The 20,779-nt window shown below is 38.9% G+C and overlaps 1 protein-coding gene across 1 annotated transcript; it reads left to right on the top strand.

Moving 5' to 3' along the window:
• The first annotated feature begins 1,962 nt into the window (after positions 1 to 1,962).
• Positions 1,963 to 20,370, top strand: LOC104393704 (chromosome unknown open reading frame, human C16orf45). The gene is made up of 5 exons (XM_010003217.1): positions 1,963 to 2,080; positions 14,361 to 14,434; positions 17,561 to 17,675; positions 19,324 to 19,406; positions 20,161 to 20,370. Exons 1-5 carry the CDS (start codon positions 1,977 to 1,979, stop codon positions 20,271 to 20,273), a joined length of 489 nt encoding a protein of 162 aa, XP_010001519.1. The 5' UTR covers positions 1,963 to 1,976; the 3' UTR covers positions 20,274 to 20,370.
• Positions 20,371 to 20,779: the final 409 nt, after the last annotated feature.

Consider the following 20,779-nt stretch of genomic DNA (forward strand, 5'->3'; position numbering starts at 1 on the left):
CTCAGCACCATGCCAGTCAGGTCCTTTCCACACTGGAACTATCTATCCTATGCCACCTCTCCCCTTTCCCCCAGTCTACCCATTTTAAATTGCTCAATGTTGCCTGCCTGTTAAGAAGCCAGGAACATAACATACTGCAGCTGCTTGTATTGTGTTTAGCTATTAGATATAGTTATATGGTAATTCCAGAATAAAACACTGAACAAATACTATTCCACACAGATACAAAATTTACTAATTGTTAGGATTCACAACAATAGAAGGCTGCAGCAGGCTAGATTAGGAATAAGTGATGAGATGTAGTTTTTTTCTGCACAGCTTAGTTACTGGCCACTGCATCCTGCTTCTGATGGGTTAGGTCAGAGAAAAAAAAAACCTTCTCTGAGTTTCTGAAGACATTTGAGGTACAGTAAAAGGCTGGCTACAAGATTAGTCATTCATGCCTCCAGGTGACAAGCTAGTTACAAACTACAGAAATAATCTGATTATTTTCATATGACTATTTTTTATCTGTACTATTTTGTACTATAAAAATTCATTTTTCTGCATTATGCAACTATTTCAGTTTCCACCAAGTGTATTGTTTTTAAGTTACACTGGTTCTCTTTTCATCTGTTTCTGAACTGTGCCTCCTGCTTACTTCTGCTTTGGCTCATCAAGTAATAGTGGTGTTGAAAATCTTGATTTTGGTACCTGAAACAGCATGAAAAGTCCACTTGCTGCACCATGCTCTACTAGCATTTAATAGACTTCACTGAAAAAAGGATTAATTTGAGAATGTCACTCAATTCTTAAGAAAGCCTCAAAATTGCTGACCAAGCTTTGGAACAAAACTTAATCCTTGTTAAAATACTATTAATGGCTATCTATTATTGGTCAATTTAAGGGGTAGAAGTAGGCCTCCAGTTTCTCAGTTTAAATCCAATCCAGGACTACAATGACTTAAAATAATTTTCAACTGAAGCAGAGGAGCCACACATACGATGAGTGGTGTCCACATTAGAGAAGCCATGGAACTGATTTGCACTGCACCTCCTTAAAGAGCTTCTCTGCAGTCATGAATTGAACAGAATCATTTAAGATGGTTCTTCCATCTCCAAGATGACAAAAAGTGGCAGAATAAAATGTCATAGTTTTGGATTCTTGCAACATAGGCTTGAGACCCTTTGTGTTACTGAAACACCTCACCTTCTTCATGCCTCTTTCTTTTACAGAGATGATAGCAGAAGCCCCCAAATTAGAATTACACCAGCTTATGGTTGTAGAGCACTATAAGCTTCTCAGCGGACAATAGGCTCGCATCAAGTGACAACAGCAGAATTTTTGCTGATAATTACTTTTTCCTTATAACATTCCTTACTGATTTGTCTTAAACTATTGACAGTAAGCATAATGCATTCTCACACTGTGTATTGTATCACTGCAGGCTTCTTTGAAAGTTTTATTTGCACTTGCTGACTTAATGGGCATTTTATTTTTGGTTGCTTTTCATCACAGGTTGCTAATGTTCCATTTCTGGCTGGCACACTGAGGATAAAATTTGATTATTAAGTTAATACTCAGTTTAACTATACCAGTCTGCATTCAATTTGAAGGAAAAATATGTATAAGTAGCTTTGCTTTTACCTCTTCAGTCTCTCTTATTATATGTAATAGTTTGATAATTTTATTCCTATATAGTAATTATTTTCATGCTAATATCTTTTTGTGCATACAGTAATAATATTTTACTTGTTTCTTTGTAACTGAAAATTAGCCTGGAAATTGTAGAGCAGGCAAAATAGTTTCATGTTGTCACTGGCTATTACTCATTTCAGTGTTGTCTTCACTTTTGTTTTATAAATTCTGGCTCATTACCAGAAACAGAGCTTAAAAACAATATATGCTAAAAACTGTTGACTAATGCATGCCTGCTTTAAATAAAATTAAATGTTTCTTCTTTCTTTTATGAAAAAGATCAACTTGACATCATTTCAATGGCTGAAACAACAATGATGCCTGAGGAAATCGAGCTTGAGATGGCAAAGATCCAGAGACTTCGGGAAGTCTTAGTCAGAAGAGAATCAGAACTCAGGTTTATGTAAGTGTCAATACTGCTGGGAAAACACTATGCAAAATTAATCAAAATAAGAAAGAATGCTATTTAGAAAACTTTTACCTGCTTGACATTTTAAAAGGAAGAAAGATAAAGAGCATCCAAGTTAGGTGAATGCTTGCAAAATGCCACTGGGAAAATATTTTTGTAGTTGCAAAGGGAATTACCTTTTTTATTCAGCACCATTTTTATTCAGCATGATTTGCAGAAGACTTAAAAGGGATCTATTACTTACAAAAGGAGACTTCCGCAAAGTACCTGTCTACAGAGCATATTTTTACACCTCACTTCAATCCTTTGTGGGAAGGATATTTGTCTGAAGAAAATATCAACAGGTAGGGGATTTGGAGCTTCCAGTCTAACCTAATTCAGGCTTTATTCCTCACTTCATTAGTGGTCTTAGACAGTTCATGTCACAAGAGAGCACACTGTATTCTGGACTAATAGCAGCCAGGATTTGATATTTGTTAAATGGTATCCATTATGTTATGAATATAAACCCATTTTTATGTATCAAATAGCAATTCTGCCAAGAGATTTTAAAACTGACAAAAGGGTAAGGCATAGAAGCTTCAATGAAGGTTAAAGAGTATTAATACAGTTCTGATTACAAAGTCAGTAGGGTTTATATTACTAAATCACTGAATTTAGAAGAATAGGACTTAATAATGAGTATATTATTTTGAAGTCTTTTGTGAGTACCTGAGGTCACAAACTAACAATGCCTTTGCAAACAGGCCAAGAACCTCAGTAGATCTAAAACCTGCAGAACCCAGACCCTTGGCATAAATAAAGGTACAGTAGGCTGAAAAAAAAAAAAATCATTTGCTCTCTTCTCCCTTTGAAGTACGATAGGACTGGTACTTCAACCCTTACACATGGCGGTTAACTTTAGTGCCCTGACTTACACTGCGAGAAGTTGAAAGCCCCACCCTCAAATAGCACAGACTTCTTTGAGTATGATCACAGAAGACTTCAGCCCAGAATCACTACTTAGACAGTACACTTAAAAGGTGTGCAGAGTAGTGTTCAAAAGTCATAAAAAATATATATACTTAAAAAAAAATCTTACACATATCCAAGCAGGCTCATTTTCTCATCTGTTATCTATGAAACATACTTTTAGTTCAACAGACCCAGATTTTCAGTTTTCAAAATCAAAGCAAGGAAAAGTTCAATTATATTTGAAGAAATTTCACATACATTTCTGTGATTGAGTTAAAACCTCAAAGCTTGTGGGATTTTTTTAGTTAATTAATTTCCCCCCACTTCTTTGCAACAGTCACCCTGTGAATAAGCAAGATGCTTTGTGCTATACTGAATATTAAAATCACTTACAATCTTCTCTCTGGGCCATCAACAGAAAGGTTAATCTCCTCAGGAGTAAATCTTCCACCTCTACAAAGAGATTTGGACACACAGTTAGCAACAGTAACTCACCTGATGCTGAAGTCAGTCACCAGGTAAGAGACCTCACCTACCTGGTTCAAGGAAGGAAAGGTCAGCAAAGGTTCCCTTCATAATGGGCACGTTTTACGTTTAAAGTTGAGAGGGAGCCCTTCCTGGGGCGTTTCCCCGGCAGCGCCAGGCAGGGCAGCTCTGCCCTCGCAGCTGCCGCAGACAAAATGGCCGCCGTGCTGAGGCAGCTCTCCCACACAGCACAAAATGGCTGCCCTGCTGTGGGGCCAGCACAGCGACCCTTCCCCACCACACCCGCCTGCCTCTTGCCACGGCTTCGAGGAGGTTTTTAACTCCCTCACAAACTGGGCTGGGCTGTGGGGCACAGAGGACTATGGGCTGCCAGCTAAGGCCCTCAGAACCTGCTTTTCCACCTCCAGTGCCCCTGGCTGCAGCAGGAGGCCACAGAGCACTGGGGAGTCTGCCCTGGGAAATCGTTGTGAAAACTGGACACAGGGTGTTCAATGGATGTGTCCTCTACCTGACTTCAGATCACCCCGACTACAGCACTCAAGAAGGCCACGTGCCCAGATCCAAACCTGAACTCGGTGCAGCTTACAAGGCATAACTCTGAAAATTAAACTGTCTAGCAGACATTAACTAACAGCTTCCAGAAATCACATCAGTCCTGGCTGGTGGACAAGTCAGATACATACTTTTATCAAAATTATTCAGAAGATACCTCTTCAGAAGGTGTTGTAATTTGTCCACATCTCTGTACCAGGCCCACTGAGAAATACATACTGGTTTTTAGTGACAGACCAATTATTTACTGTTGAAGGGGAATACCTGTGTCTGCTCTTAGACAAATAATGAAAAACTTCTCCAAAACACAGAAAAAGTGAACATTCAGTGAGAACTGTGGAAACAGGATTTACTCTGTTTAAAAATGGAACACCAGACATTTTTAAGTGAAGACCACAAGTATCTGCACAGTTTCGATAGATGTGATTTTGATCTTTTGTACTGCTTTGTAGTCACTTGTCTCTGCCTTGCAGATAGAACTGGAAATTCCTTACTGGTGTATTAAATGCGAGACCTCATTTAAGCAATTAAAAACTAAAGCAGTAGAAGAAAGATACATTTAAACAGTGTAAGTTTGTGGAACCCTGAAGTGAAGCAAGAACATACAGTACGGGAAACTCCACTTGACATCTCTGATTTTCAAATTTGTGAAGCTTTTTTATTGCAAAATACAGTTTCTTAATTTTGCTGAGTGAAGCTCAAAAAAATCAGATGTGACAGGATGTTCTTAGCACATCCCCTAAATTTTTTTATTTGAAAAGCAAGGGAAGCAGCTGAACTCTTATCTACTTAACAGATGAGATGCTATATACCACAGTGAAATAGTTAATCTTTCAGTGTACACTTTAAAAGAGGTCGTTTTTCTTTTTATGAATACAAAGAAATAAAGAAAGCAAAACCAGCTTAAGAAATCAATTAACAGATCATGTTTCTCAGACCTTGGTGCAAATTGCAGATCAGATATTAGACTTTTAGTCTTTCCTTTACTCAATGCTGTTATTTTCTCCTTTAAAAAGAAAAGGAAGGCAGCTGAAGACATCTGTACTCTTCATATCCAGAATTCCATAATATTTCCACCTGAATTTTGCTGTTTGCTGTGAAGAATTATCTAAGTTTACATGGAACGAATTTTCAGATTATAAAATCATGCCTTCTTCAATTAGGTAATGCCACAATTCACATTGTGCAATCACATTTTAGCTCAGGCAAAAAGACTGAGCAGAGCAAATGCATGATTATTTGCTCTGTTATTAGATTATTTAATCCTATTTTTGTTTCAAGCCCCTGCCTCACTTATTGCCCAGGATGGACCTCCTCAGGATATGTCGAGTTATGTAGCAATTGTGGCTGTTCTAGCATCTCTCCTTCTAAGCCTCTGATATTTTGAATTTGCACAAATTTATGCCAGGAGCTGTTGTGATCATCTCTAGCCAGCCCAGGAAATGAAAATACATCTTAAAACCATCATATGGTATCTCCATCTCTTCCAAGTATATTTTCACAAAGGCAAAGGACTCAGCACATATTGCTGTGAAGGAGGCAATATGTACAGAAAAGCATCAGTTTATAGCTAGCCAGCATTCCCCCTCATTAGCTTCTCAGGCTTCTCTGAGCTAATTTCTTAAAATATTCAGTGTAAAAAGAGTTTTGTGTCAAACTATGCTTTTTCAGTCTCTCTTTGCCATTAAGGAAAGCAAACATACCACTTCAGAACATGTATACTTTTTTTCTCTTTCTAATTCTCCTGCTTCTATTTCCTTTGTTTCTTTCTTGGAGTGATAACAGACACAAAAGCCAAGGGAGCTGCTCAGCCATTATCCTTGTGGTGCCCATTTAATGTGTTACTGTTGTGGATACTTGTTTGTGGATTCAAAAGCAGTTTAGGATTCATATCACTGAGGGGCATGGAAATCTACCATGTTGAAAGACATCAATGTAAAAACAGATAATGCATGTGTTAGCTCAGTTTAGCTGTCAGAGGAGACAGGCAGCAAAACCTCATACCTCTATGTGATACAGAAACAAATACAAAATTAATCTCAAAAAAATGTTAGTGCAAAATTAATGCATTTTAAAATGCATTAGCATATTCTGACCCAGTAAATATTAATAGCATAGCTGAGATCTTATCACCCACAGTTACTTCCTATTCCTGTGAATAGAAAAGGCAGGGAGTAATTATAAAATAGCATTCACCATTGTCATGAAACATGCTCCTTGGGAAATCTGCCAATGCCTGATACTGCTGGCTTTCCAGATGGAAAGTAAAACTTAAAGCCAGCTATACAAGATGACCTTGAACAAAAACTGGAAGTTGCCTGTGATACTTGTCTTGGGAGTGGTTATTTCTGCCCTGTAGGTGATACTGAATGGCAATTATTTAATATATAGGAAATACAGGATATTAATTAGTAAGCTCTATTAGGCTGTTTTAGGCAATTATTGAAAACAGTTTTACTTACCTTAATAAACTGGTTTTATCTGTAAAAATATAAATAACACACACAATATTTGCTTAATGTGGTTATTACATTGCTAAATTACCCCTGTGGAAAAGCCAAATTCAGTTCCACATTGACTGAGTAGAATTAAAATTGGTCGTTGTCTTTGTAGACTCTCAGTGCACATTATTAGATGATTCCCTCTTCTCCAGAGTGCTCGTAATACCTACATCATCCAAATTCTCCATAGATCCATTCAGATTTTCAGGCCATTTTACGCTGTTATTTTCGGTTACTTGTAATCCTAGGAACAATTACCTTTTACATAGATATGTTTGCTACAACTTTACTTTGTCCTGATAAACTCATAGTACCAGTCCCACAGTTTTATTGGCTGTCCAGAGTAAATAATTAGTAATATAGCATCAACTGTGACTTCTCAGGGGCTTAATGCCATGTGTAGCAACGCTGACACACACTGAGCATCACCCTGGCCAAAGGTGAGAGAGAGGGAGAAAACTGCCTAAAGTGTCAGTAGCAGTGGTAACTCACTAGTTATATATTGCTAACCAGGTGTTCCAACTCCTTTCTTTGATAGTTTTGATTCCTTCTCTGCTACTTAGACAGGCTGGAGAGTTGGGCGGGGAGAAACCTGATGAAGTTCAACGAGGGGAAGTGTAGAGTTTTGCATTTGGGGAAGAGAAACACCATGTACCAGTACAGGTTGGGGGCTGAACTGCTGGAGAGTAGTGTAGGTGAAAGGGACCTGGGGGTCCTGGTAGACAGGAGGATGACCATGAGCCAGCAATGTGCCCTTGTGGCCAAGAAGGCCAATGGCATCCTGGGGTGCATTAGAAAGGGTGTGGTTAGTAGGTCAAGAGAGGTTCTCCTCCCCCTCTATTCTGCATTGGTGAGGCCGCATCTGGAGTATTGTGTCCAGTTCTGGGCCCCTCAGTTCAAGAAGGACAGGGAACTGCTTGAAAGAGTCCAGCGCAGAGCTACGAAGATGATTAAGGGAGTGGAACATTTCCCTTATGAGGAAAGGCTGAGGGAGCTGGGTCTCTTTAGCTTGGAGAAAAGGAGACTGAGGGGTGACCTCATCAATGTTTACAAATATGTAAGGGGTGAGTGTCAGGGGGACGGAGTTAGGCTTTTCTCAGTGATGACCAGTGATAGGACAAGGGGTAACGGGTGTAAATTGGAGCATAGGAGGTTCAAGTTGAATATCCAAAAAAAATTTTTTACTGTGAGAGTGACAGAGCACTGGAACAGGCTGCCCAGAGGGGTTGTGGAGTCTCCTTCACTAGAGACATTCAAAACCCACCTGGATGCGTTCCTGTGTGATGTACTCTAGGTGACCCTGCTCTGGCAGGGGGGTCGGACTAGATGATCTTTCGAGGCCCCTTCCAACCCCTAGGATTCTATGATACTTTTTGTCTTTGTGCTGTATAGTATCTGTTTTCCTTTCCTCTAAGATTAAGCATGGAATTCTCTTAGGACTCTTTACTTATACGTACAGCATCTAGTACTTTTCTCTGTGTTTGGCACCTACCTCTTACTATAGTGCAAAGAAATAACACCAACAAAACAGTTTTTAAAAATTTTTATACCAGGAGTCTTTATATTCTTCTCAGCTTTGATACTCAATGGTTGCTCTTCTGGTTTTAAAAATGAGAAAAGGTCAATTATGGAGACAAATTAAGATGGAAATTTTTAATTGATTCTCCTAGAGACCATATATAGCCAGACCTAGAGATCCTACTCCTGCTGCCTAATTGCAAAAAAATAAAAGTACCAGACCAGTTTAAATGAACCATGCACATAAGTTGGCCCAATGCTTTTACATCCAGTCTTCTGTATGCTACTGTGATGGGGTTAGATACTTCTGAGTTTAAATCTAACTTCTTTATTCTGTGTTTTTAGACAAATTAACTTAGTCACTTTTTGCCATGTAGAGAAATTCCCCTCCACAGCTGGCATTTCCAGGAAAGCTCCTCTTGTTACTATTGATGGTGACAGTAAAACTTAATAACTGGCAGAGAAGATGGCCAAGCTCAAGACATTTTAACAATGTCAGCGAGAATGAAATACAGACAGCTTATTTAGATACAGTTCTGAATTTCTGTGAAATATGCCTGAAGCGTGACCTCCAGGGACTGAGAATTTCAAGTCCTGCCACCTTCCGTTTCTGAAACGACAGCTGAACCACAGCCCTGCTCTGCAGGCTGTGCCCCAAGGTTCTAGCCACTGCTCCTCCACCAGAGAGCGCTTTTCACAAGGAAAGAGACACACTTATTTCAATAGTTAATCATAGGACCTCCGACTTGTAACCTGACCTGCCAAGCAAGCTGGTCAACAATCTGTTATCTTAATTGCCAGCTCTTCGTCTTCCAGGCTGAGCAGCACCAGGTGCTGAGCTAAATAACAAGGTGATAAAAACACACCAAGACAACTCAGAAAACCTGTGCTGTGTTCATTAAATGTTGCCTGTGGTGTCACATGTTTATAATTAGAAGTTTTAAGAAACTAAGATGAATTGACACGGACAAAATTGAGTCAAATGTGGAAGACAGGCATACGTAAACTTACTTCCTTCTGTTCCCAGAATACTTCCATCATTCCAGATTGTCCACAGCTTTGGCAAGGCCTTAAATACCTGCAATCCCCAAAGGCAACGTCCATCCATGTCCCTCCTCCCCATCTCAGTCCTTATTTTAATGAATCTGCATCTTGACAACACATTATCATCTCTGGCTGTAGCAATTCTTATTTCCACATAGCTCTTTAGTTCAGTCACCCAAATTTCTCCATCACTACTGGCTGCTCCTTGCTGGTGTTCAGTATTTTCACTGGTGACACCACCAGGGAACTGATCTTGTCCCTTCTCTAGATACATGTAATCATATAAACACATCTGATTCTTAAGCCATCTCAAAGACCTGAAACTATCAAAGTCTTCAGAAACTCGTAACAATTACGAGCACTTTACTTCTGGGATGGGAATATATGAAAACAGAACTAAAAATAACGTAAGTGCCTGCAGGCCTTCTTGAAAGAGAGGGCAAAAAAACACCAGAACTACTCTACGTTCTTTTTATAACTTCACATATTTTAATGCAATAACAGAAAACAAAAGAATTTCAGACCTCCTCTTATAAACATGCTAGAGGGAGCACAGATCTATTTCTAGCTTTCAGTCATTCAGTAAAGGAGCAGCTCTCTAGATATATTGAACTGATCTCTTTAGCCTGAAAACAGTGAAAAAGATTTGATGTGTATGTAGCTGCTATTAATAGTTCTTACTCTCAAATCTTGAGCATCAGACAGGTTTTTTATTCATCTTTTTTTTTCTTCACTATTAAGGTGAGCACTTAAATGATTTTTTTCCTACTGCCTTTTACTATCACTTCTGCTTTTTTTCCATCCATATCTCTAGATGGTACCTGAGTTTGGTTTTCTTCTTTAGCTGAAAAGCAGACAGAAAAATGTAGCTGCTATGGAATAATTTCTATTGAAACAAACTAAAACATTACTTTTGTGTCCTGTACAGAATGTTTGTTTTTTAAGTCCTGCCTGCCATTATCTTCCACAGCCTCTGAGACTTGCCAGGGCACAGCTGAATGGGAGGTCTCCTCTCTGTTTCTTTGGCCTGCTCCCCCTCAGTCCAGATGGCACGGCAGAGGTGACTCATGCTGTCACCTCACTTGTGGTTCCTGAGGGGATGACAGTGCTCAGAGCATTCTTCTTCTGGTAACCTGACCAAAGAAACGTACTGAGGCTGAGTCACTGTGCCAAATGACTGCAGACGTTTCCAACCCACTTGTTTTCCTGTCATTTTGTGACACGTTTAGAAATTTGCTCATGCTGTTTATTCATTATGAGCTATTTTATCTTGGCTTTTTTTGTCAAGCATGGAGTCTGCTTTTAGGTTTTGATGATACAGCTAGAAATACTAAGAGAGAAAAGAGTAATACTTTCTTATGTGATACCCCCAAACATACAGAGGATTTCTTGCATTAAACCATCAAGAAACAGAAAAGCAGAACTGCAGGCTGTTTCAGGAATACAAGAATGAACACAGAATGAACACTGGCAACTCAGTCCTAGTTCAGTATTACTGCAATTATTCCAGGAATGGATTTGGTCTCTTAATAAGAGAAATGTTTTATCATACTCAAAACTCATGTGTTTGAGACTGCTGGGCAGACATTTAAAGCACAGCTCTGGGCAAAAAACTGGTATATTGTAACTGCTGTTGCTTTACTGATTTTTTTTTATTCTAAATAATAAAAAATTATTTCACAGAGACAGGAAAGAATGTACTGTCTATTCTAGAGACCAGAGCATCCAGCAAAGGTTGTTTGTATATGGCAATTTTTATGCAAATGTCTCATGCAGCTTTGCAGATAACAGAAACAGGCCTGGAGGGGGTCATTTCAGTACCCTGTGCCATGCTGCATCTAGAGGGGAAAAGCCATTGTGTATTCTGCACAGCCCAACCTGACTGCTGCTCTCCTTCAAGAATTGCATCAGCTGCACAGGGAGCATAAAACTGGTCTTAAACTGGACTATAATTGTGTAACTTCTCCTCTTGCCTGTCATGCACTCTGAGAGATTTGACACAACCTAGGAGAGAAACTGCTGCAGAATTATGCTCAGTGTTTCTGCAGCTTCTCTGGAGAAGGTTAGGGGGCCCAAAGGAATTTTGTTTTCCCTACTCTGCAGATTCCTGATCTCTAAGATTGCCAAAAGCTCTTTTTACTTTCTAAAGAGGTCTGACAGCAATATAAATATGCTCTCAGTCAAACCCTACTGACAATCCAGCTTTCAAATGAGAAATCCACTGGAATTTCATTTTTTCCAGAACCAGCATTAACTTCTCCTGAGCTTCCTGTAACTGCTCACATCCAAGAACTGGAACTTAAGAGGACAAAAGAGAGGAAGGATCGTTGTAACAGTATGGATTTAATTGAGTTCTTCCTTTTACCTTTTCTTCAAGGACAACAAGGTGACTCTTGCCCAGGGCAGGAACTGTAGTATTATTTGCTAGCAGATATGATGTGCTTTATAGTTAAAAGCAACTATACCTTCTGCTTTTGTTAAGTCAGATGGATGAAGCCTTCATGTGGTTTCTTCAGTCATTTAACTATACCTTTTTTTTTTTTCCCTAATCTGCACCATGGAGTGGATGAAACACAAAGGCTGTTTGACACAGATGGGTGGAAAGATGTTCCATGTGCTTAAGGGGATTGGTACAGATGGTGGGTTTAGTCTTTGTCCATCATCAAAATGCAATAGTGTACAGAACTGGGACTCCAGAGAGGCCACCTGGCTCATGACTGTTGGAATTCAGATTGTCACAGAGCAACTGTTACAGGCCTTAAGTGCGTGGCCACATATTTACATCTCTCCTGTGAGTTTGTACAAGGCCAGAACAAAACTTAGGCCTCAGGAAAGACAGATGATATGAACATATAGAGAGTGCTAGATATATGCTCTGTGGTCAAAAAGCCAAAATAATGGGAGGAATTGCAGTTACAGTTGCAATATGAGGCCAATACTTTTGCCACAAAGGGAGCATAGGGGCTATAGAGACTACTGAAGAGTGATCATCTTGTTCACATGAAACATACTGCCAGTGATATTTTAAATTCCTGAAAATTCTGAGAGAAGAGCAGAAACATTAGCTTCTGGGAGTTCCTCATAGAGAGAAGAGAGCCAAACTGATCCAGTTATTTTAATTATGTTTTGAATCTTCCCAGAATGAAGCCCCATCTACAGAAGGATTAGAAAAAAAAAGTCCTCTCTGCATATGTCAGTGGAGACCTCTTTTCTAGAAACTCACTGTTCTCTTCACTAGTTGAAGATCTGACCCCTAAATACAGCAGTTCAATATTGAACATTTCTCATCAAGAAACTGCTGTCTTTGTTAACCATAGTTATTTTCCTGCAATATATTAATACTAGTTATATTAATATATGACACCCAGACTGCATGAACACTGAATGGATAAGGAGCTGTGAGGTTTACTCACATCCCAGCACATTTTAGATATTGATTCTCCAGAGGACATAGTGTTTAAGATTGTTAATTGATAAAAGCAATTTCAGTACCATTTAGCATGATGGATCTCAAGAGTAAAACAAGCTTTGCTTGTGATCAGCACTAATAATATGAGAAGCCCAGGTAAGAATAATCATCAATATAAATGTCTCTGCCTCCAAGTGTCCTAAACACAGCAGTGCACAGTGCACTAGCCTTGAGGCTGGCATACTGATCTTCCTAATAAAAGCCAGTCTTACATGACAGATATACAGTGGGAGAGCAGATCCCCAGCAGAGGTGACAGTGGCACCTAAACAAGGAAAAAAGGTCAGCAATAAGGCTTGTTACCAGAGATACTTTCCTGTCATTATTTTGGGAAAGGAGAAGTAAAAAGGAAGCAGGAATAGCTGTCATAGCACAATGAAAGTAATGGAAAAGGCAAGATGGAGTTAACCAAAGCTAAAAACAATAAAAGGACCAGTATGTTTTCACATGAGCAAAGCAGCTGAAGGACAGCTCCCTGTGGAGACCTGCGTTCCATACAGAGGCAGCAAGGAGAATAAAAAGCTCTTGGATTGTGATTAAAATCTGATTTGTACCAGAAACACCTACTTTTTCCACTCCTTACTTAATTCTATACTTTGATTGCACTGTCTTTTGTGCACTTACTCTCACATACACACTCTAATCTCTTGGGTTTCCTCTCTTCAAATACCACTGTGACAATCCATGTTCTAATACCACTTTAGCTACCTTCAGCTGCTTAGGCAACAGGCCCTTCAGGCAAAGGATTATGAAACAAGGACTCAGAGATCTGTGGGTAAGGACAGAGTTGGTAACATCTAAGTTGAAGAATGTACATTAAACAAAGGATGCTTTTTGTATTCCTCAGGGTGTGATTTCAAAATGGAAGCGCCTGATGCAGCCCTCAGAACCAACACCTGAGCCTTGGCTGCCAGTATGGCCAAGACACTAAAATAAAACATTTGCCAGGAAGCTAATGCTGCAGTTTGCTTGCTTCCAGGGGAATAGTTTAGCACAGCACCTCTCAGCATAGGTATCAGTTTCAATAAGAACTGAAGGTGCAGTTTCTGCTAATGTTAGAGGTTTTTTTAAGCTGTCTTTTTTATCTTAATGTTGATGGACTTTCTGCACACATCAAGGACTGGAAGTACTCATGTCAGCTGTGGAAGACATTCAAAGGCATAAAACCTCAAAATAGATGCCAAATTACAAGAGTGTCCAGATCATTGGTATTAGGGCTGTTACTAGTAAGGTCACAAAGAAAGTTGGTAGTGGAATATAAACCTTGTCTTAACTATGCCAAATAACGTATCAGTTTCCACTGCTCCTTCCAAGGCTCCCCTTTTTACCTAGTGAAACCTATTCTCACCCTTTTTACCTAGTGAAAACTTCCTGCAGTATGTGCAATGTAGTACAGCTGTCTTTCATGACTATTAAATATACAGATGCCCATCCCAGAACGTTCTCTGACACTCAGGAAATCAAAGGGCATCTGAAATAGTGTGCACTGACAGATATGACCTACACACATATTAGATTCCAGTAAGACCAGTAATCAAGGGCTCAACAGGTGTTTAATACTAAATACCTTTTGCTATCTGTTTAGATTAGTGAATAAACAGTATCAGGATCCCAAGATTAAACCTCTGCATTTCAAGCTGCTGCACAGGTCCCAGGCAAGGGATAGGATCATATATTCAGATAAGATCTGCCAATCCCACCAACACAGGATAGATTGTATGTCTCTGACCATGCTTTTTCTGTTTCTGCAGGATGGATGACATCCAGCTGTGCAAAGACATTATGAACCTTAAGAAAGAGCTGCAGAGTTTGGTAGCAATTCCAGGTAACGCTATTTCCAACCCAGTATTAGGATAATGCTTGGGTGATGTCCAGCACTGGTATCAGGAACACACCTCTGGCCCTAACAATAAGAAATCTCCCCCCAAGGCTGAGTTTCATCTCTCTTTCCTCTAGTCCTTGTTTTTAATCCGATTTTCCTTCCCATCATTAATCTTCTGGTCTCTAAATTTCTTTTTAAATTTCTTTTAGTGTTATGTTTCTCTGCTCCCTTGGCAGCAACCCTGTAAATGTTACTTAAACGAGCTGGACATACCTTAGCTTTTGCCCTCCCTTGGCAATCCCGAGGGAACCTAGTGGCACAGAGGATGTCAGGTAGAAAAGACTGATATTGAGATTCCTGAGATAACAGATAGAAAGGAGAGGGATTTACAACCATCACTGTAAATGAGATTGTTTTTTTCCCCACATAAACCAGTTCAATGTCACATCTCAAGTTAAATCTACTTTCTAGAAAAAATTAGAAAGGGTTTCTACAAAAATTAAAAGGTAAAAGTCTTTGTGTTTTGCCTTAATTCTCTGCAATTTCACTGCTCTAAGGAGGGACAGAGTTATGGGCAGTTTTGCAGTTCTTGACTCTAAACTCCAGCTGAAACCAATACTGAATTTTGCTTTACTACAGTTTTGCTATTTTACATCATCCATGACAGCCCAGCTCTGTTAAAGAAAAGAGTACAAGACAGAGCCTGCAAAGGACTCAATGCGTGCAGTGGGCCATTTATACTAGAGACTACTGCACAGCCTCTAGCACCCTTCATCTGCTGCTGCTTAACTATTAAGAACACATTTTGACTCTCCTTTGGTTATCCTCATTCTCCCCCTACCCGACATTTTATTGTGCAACTTTAAAAGACGGCTTTCTCCCCAGAAAGTAGTCTCTTATGAAATAGGAAACAGAGGTCTTCTGAGGCCCAAATTCTTAGTTCTACAAGAACTTTTCCACTTTTCTTTGCATTCAACAAAATTTGATTAATAACCTTTTTGTTTCTTTGTACTTTTTAGTTACTTACAGGTCACATTCTTAATTTCTAGTAACACTGTTGATACATTATTAGTTTAAAAGATATTGGAAAGGATTATGAAACCTAGAAAATACCTATTAATTATTCCCCTTGCCTCTTACAGTCTAACACTTTCCTACCCGTACTTTTAACTTACAGGTAAGGGTTAAGTTTTTCTTTTCCTGGGGGCTTTTTTTGTTTAAACCTCTTAGAACCTATTTTCCAGTCACAGTCTTAAGCAGAGATCCAGACAGCAGTTTCTCCTTATAAGGCATTTTGCAAATCTCAGCAAACTTCAGAATTAAGTATCTTCAGCTCCACCAGCACCACCTTTTGACTGACTCAAAACAAGGATAATTTTGTCTTAATGAAGACAAGCTGCTGCATTCATGCAGAACTAAGTGCTGACACAGCATGTACCCAACCTAGAAAAACTTTCCAGAAACGGGTTCATTCATAACACCTTTATCATAATTTTCCTGTTAATATACAGATTTGTATAGAGACCATCTCTTTGGTTTCAGTAGACATGGATTGGCCAGTTTCAGTAGACATAGGATCAGTCTTTTAGTACACAGAGCACACAGTTCTTTGCCACAATCCAGGATGCATGTATTTTGCAGGCAGTTTCCTGAAGGATATCACAGGAGAGCACACCTCAGTCTGTGAAAAGGATAGACTGAAAGGAAGTAGAAAATAGCTTCTACCTTTAGTAGTGGGAGGAAGAGATCCCTTGTTCCACAGACTTAAGAGGCAAAGCAAGAAAAACAGTGATTACTAAGCACTCTTTTTCTGTTGCAAATTCAGCGTTAACCACAGGAACTCTCAACAGGTAACAGTGTAGAAGACTTGAAATCATATTAGCCAATCCCTTTCCTTTATCATTGCTAAAAGATAAAGACACAAAACACATCCTGGACAAAGCATCCTTGTTATATGACAAATTATTTCCTTTGCCACTGGCAGACTATAATTTAAAAGTATCTGAAACTGCATTTAGAGATCCATAAAATTAACTAAAACGAGTTATGGAAAAAAGAGCAAACTGCCTGTGGTCTGATGCATCTGAGCTATGTTATGTCTGCTGATTGAACTTACGAGATTTCAAACAGCTAAATAAATCAGACATTTGAAAATAATTGTTTAATACAATGTAATTTTGGATCATGGGCTCTAAGAGACTTAGTGCTGGGAATTTTTGCAATAAATGCATTCCTTAGTAAGCAAGATAAAAGCACCTTTAATATATTTGAGACAACAAAATTCTTTAAGTCTTGGTCTCACAAACTCATACTTCCTATTGTTCAAAACCAAAAGTCTTAATTTAACAAAAAGTTTCTTCTCACCTAATCAAAACTCTCAGCTTCTTGAGGAAATATGTGGGCTGGGATTTGCCTCTGGCTTTCTTATTTCTGCTCCACTTACTAGGTTTGAAGATTACTATTTTAACAACATTTGCTTAAATTACAGCTCTGTAATCCCCAACATTCATGAGGTTTAGCTTGTGACAGGTGCATCTTTCATGTCACAAGTTGTTTACAGACAACCTAGTCATTTACAGACTGGGCAATTGACAAGGACATATTTTACTCAGATTTTTGAAGCACAAGGAAAATGAAGTATTTATTATTCCATATTTTACAATTGATGCTATTTGCAGCTTACCTTCCTTACCAGAGTAGAAAAAAGTGTTGTAATCAACAGCCAAAGCTGTCATGAAATAAACCCAGTTCTTTCTGGTGTGGTCTCATTTCCCCAAGTCAAAGGGAGTTTGTACCACAGTTTTTAATGTAGCATACTGGGCTGGTTTCTTACCAAAGCTCTTAAAAAAAAATAATCAAAGCAGTGTCTTGCAGAATAACTTAATATTTTAAAAAGCAGGCTTAGCAAGCCCTGCAGAACGTCCAGACCATTAAGCTGATCAGACTCAACAGCAGTAAGTAGAAGAGAAAAAAGAGGTAGTAACCAGAACTTGTTGGGCTTTTGGTGATTCAGGTCTGAAGAGTCATTGATTTAAATCAGCAATTTTTTTCTTAAACATTTGCAATATCCACCCCAACCCTCTCATCTCACTCTGTAGAATCCAGTCTCTTCTCTCTGTTTTTGACCAGAAAAAGAAAAAACAAAGATGGAGAAACAAAGAGAAGATGAGCTGATTCAGAAGATCCACAGACTGGTACAAAAAAGAGATTTTCTTGTAGATGATGCAGAGGTGGAGAGATTACGGTAAGAACTACAAGCAACTGAGCTTGTTACTGAGATTTCACATGTCTAATACTACACAGGAGGGAGTGACAAAATTTAGATCAACATTACTGGGAGATAACTGGTCCCTCAAAACAACTTAAAAAGTAAAAAGCCTCCTCCCAGTTCCATAGAAAATACATTAAAACTAGATGACTGCACTTCTATGTCTCTTTATCCTACTGAGTCAGTCATCTCATGACTGCAGTGGGGCTTGGTCTATTACTTCCCTACCAGAAGGTGTCTGGGTGTTTACCCTTAAGAAGAGAAGCATTTTTGCTGCTACCAGAAGATCCTATGGGGATGAGAAGTGGACATGAAATGGAATTCTACAAGGGCTGCATTTGCACACATCTGAGATTTGCCTTTTTAAAAAAACAAAGCAAATTATTCATGTGGTTGGATTTTATGACTACTATTCTCAGCCTGCCACAGCAAAAAAAAAAAAAAAAAAAAAGAGAATGCAGCTACTGATACGGATCTACCTAACCTAAAATGTCAGCAAGATCGGAATGGCTTCATATAAAAATCTGAGCCCTAAATTGCTAGGAAACCTGTGGCCTTGCTCAAAAGTTCATTTCCAGCTGTTGCACTGAGACCCCCACACTCCACAAACTGACATTAGAATTTTGTTACTTCCCCTGTCTCTTTCGACAGTAAAGATTCAATGCATATCAATCCATTTTTCCTAAATGACAATGTCTCTTCCAACACATTTAAATTCTAAGCCAAGGACAGGAGAGAAGAAAGCTTGCCAGAGTCCTGCAGCTGATCAAAGAGAGCTGGCCAAAGTCAGCAGCTGACAAGAAGCCTGATCTAGTAATATAATCCAGAGCTTTCAGCTGCCAGTTCAGTGTACACATTGCAAAAGCTTCAGCAGCAGCCACACAATACAGAGGCATAATTATAGGCTACTGAAAATGTACTGCTGGGCACTATGCAAATTTGAATGCATTAGTGCCAATCCACATTTGCAGTAAAATTCAAGGCTTTCCTTTGAAACTCCTGATAATAAAACCTGCTGCTTTTCCTTTAAACAGAGATATTCCATCTGTGCACTAACTGTTCATGTTTAGGTAACAAAATAGCAAAGAAACTAACATGGAAATAATTAATAAATACAATCAAGGTTAGCAACACCATCTTTTTATTTTGAGCACAAAGACAGTCTTCAGATGAAGAGAAAAATACTAGGTTTTTGTAAACACTAGCAGCAAAAGACCATGAGATCCAGTCTATTGTCTAAGCAGGCCTTAAAAATAAGCAGTACAATCACACCAATGTGTCCTCTGCTTTACTTAGTAGAGGAAGCATCGTGAAATATTTGTGAGGCCAACTTAAAAAGGTGATACATTATGGTTGAAATCCACTGACTAGGGAATATAATGAATCCAAGGCTTTCAGAGACAAAGAAAGAACCTTGAGCAAAATTCTGTCTCTGAATTCTACAACTTTGTTAATGTTTTCATTTAGGCAAATACTTTGCTTTTTAATAAGCAGGGAAATAAAATGTTTTTTAAAAGAACAAAGAATTGTTTGATTCTAGCTACTGTAGCTTTTGCTTTCACATTTACAGATAAAACATTGTTATTGCTGGAACAGTTACTTTCATATTTTTTTTCCCCACCAGAGAGAAAGAAGAAGACAAAGAGATGGCTGAATTCCTTCGAACCAAGTTAAAACCCTTAGATAAACCAACACAGTCTCCTACCAGTGAGTTCCCAAACATTAAGAAAAACAAGAACAGAAATAAGTCCAAAGACAATGGTCTAAAAGAGCATTTTCAAAGGCCATTGTGGGTCAGCCTCTTCCAAAAGCTAGATTAATTTAGCTAAATCACCCTGAAACAAGATAGTGTGTCAGCAATTGCTGGCCACTTAGCATTCAGGTGCCCAATTATCCCTTAAAACTGAATCCAAGTAATCTATAACCACTTTAAAAAGGCCTTGTATGTTTAAAATATGCAAAGTATATTGGAATACACATTACCACAACCTGCTTTTGTAAGCAACTAGATCTATTTTTGGCAATCTGATTCTGCAAAAATAACTGCAGAAAAATTCCTAAGGTATATGCTAGGATATCTGAAGCAAAGTGTTCTGTTTTTTTGCCTGTTTTACTGCAGGCAAGATGGGAACTAAAGTGGAAAAACCTGTTATCAGACTGTATGGCTGTGAACTGGGACACCTGAACTGAACAAGATACAAGTTTACCCTGCCATTGAGATATCTGGGTTCTTTAGCCCCTCTTAACTCTGTGCCCTAAAGAGATAAGACTGAACTGGTTGAATCCACACACCAACTTGGTTACTACCAAAGTGTTAGGATATTTTATTCAAATTAGAGTTGAAAAACTCAGGGGAAGGTGGAAAAGGGCAGGAAAGGCCTGCATTATTTAAGACAGAAGTAGGAAAAAACAGACAGACCAGCTTTTGGTTTCTAACAGTGTCCTGTTTTGAACATTGCAGGCAGCCCAGTAGAAAAGAAGGCTGAACCTCCTCCAAGCAAGCCTGCCATTGCCAAAGCTGGATTGGCTATTATTAAAGATTGTTGTGGGGCCACACAATGCAACATCATGTAGCTCTGGGCTCTTGACCATGTTTGTCTATTCAAATGTTTTCATTGACCAAAACTGTAGGGTGAGGGGAACTAACAAGCTTCCTGCTAACAGAATCAAGAGCAACTGGTACAACAGTAACATGTGGAATGTACAATGGCAGGTTCTTCACTGTTGCATGGATAACTCAACACGCATGCCTAAAATCAAAATAAATCTATATAGTGGCTGTCCAGTGACCAGAAAGGATCTGTAGTAGAATAAACAGAAACACCCTGTGGTAAAAGTGAAAAGAGGGTATATTTCATCCAGTAAGGTGTAAAACATCAATTTTAACAGGCCATCACTTTGTAAGAATTTGTTGTACACTTGTTCCCCTTGACAAACAGCACTCAAATTGCTGAAATATCCCATTTTGGTTACTTTTCAAGACAAAAGCCACAAGTAGCAATGCTGTATATAGTGTAACTGATAGATGAAGCAACTTTAGGACAACTGATGTTGCATACAAAATACTTTGCAAACTATTG

Source organism: Chaetura pelagica, unplaced genomic scaffold, assembly GCF_000747805.2.
Source record: "Chaetura pelagica isolate M959 unplaced genomic scaffold, ChaPel_1.0 scaffold138, whole genome shotgun sequence".
In the NCBI taxonomy this organism is placed as follows: domain Eukaryota; kingdom Metazoa; phylum Chordata; class Aves; order Apodiformes; family Apodidae; genus Chaetura; species Chaetura pelagica.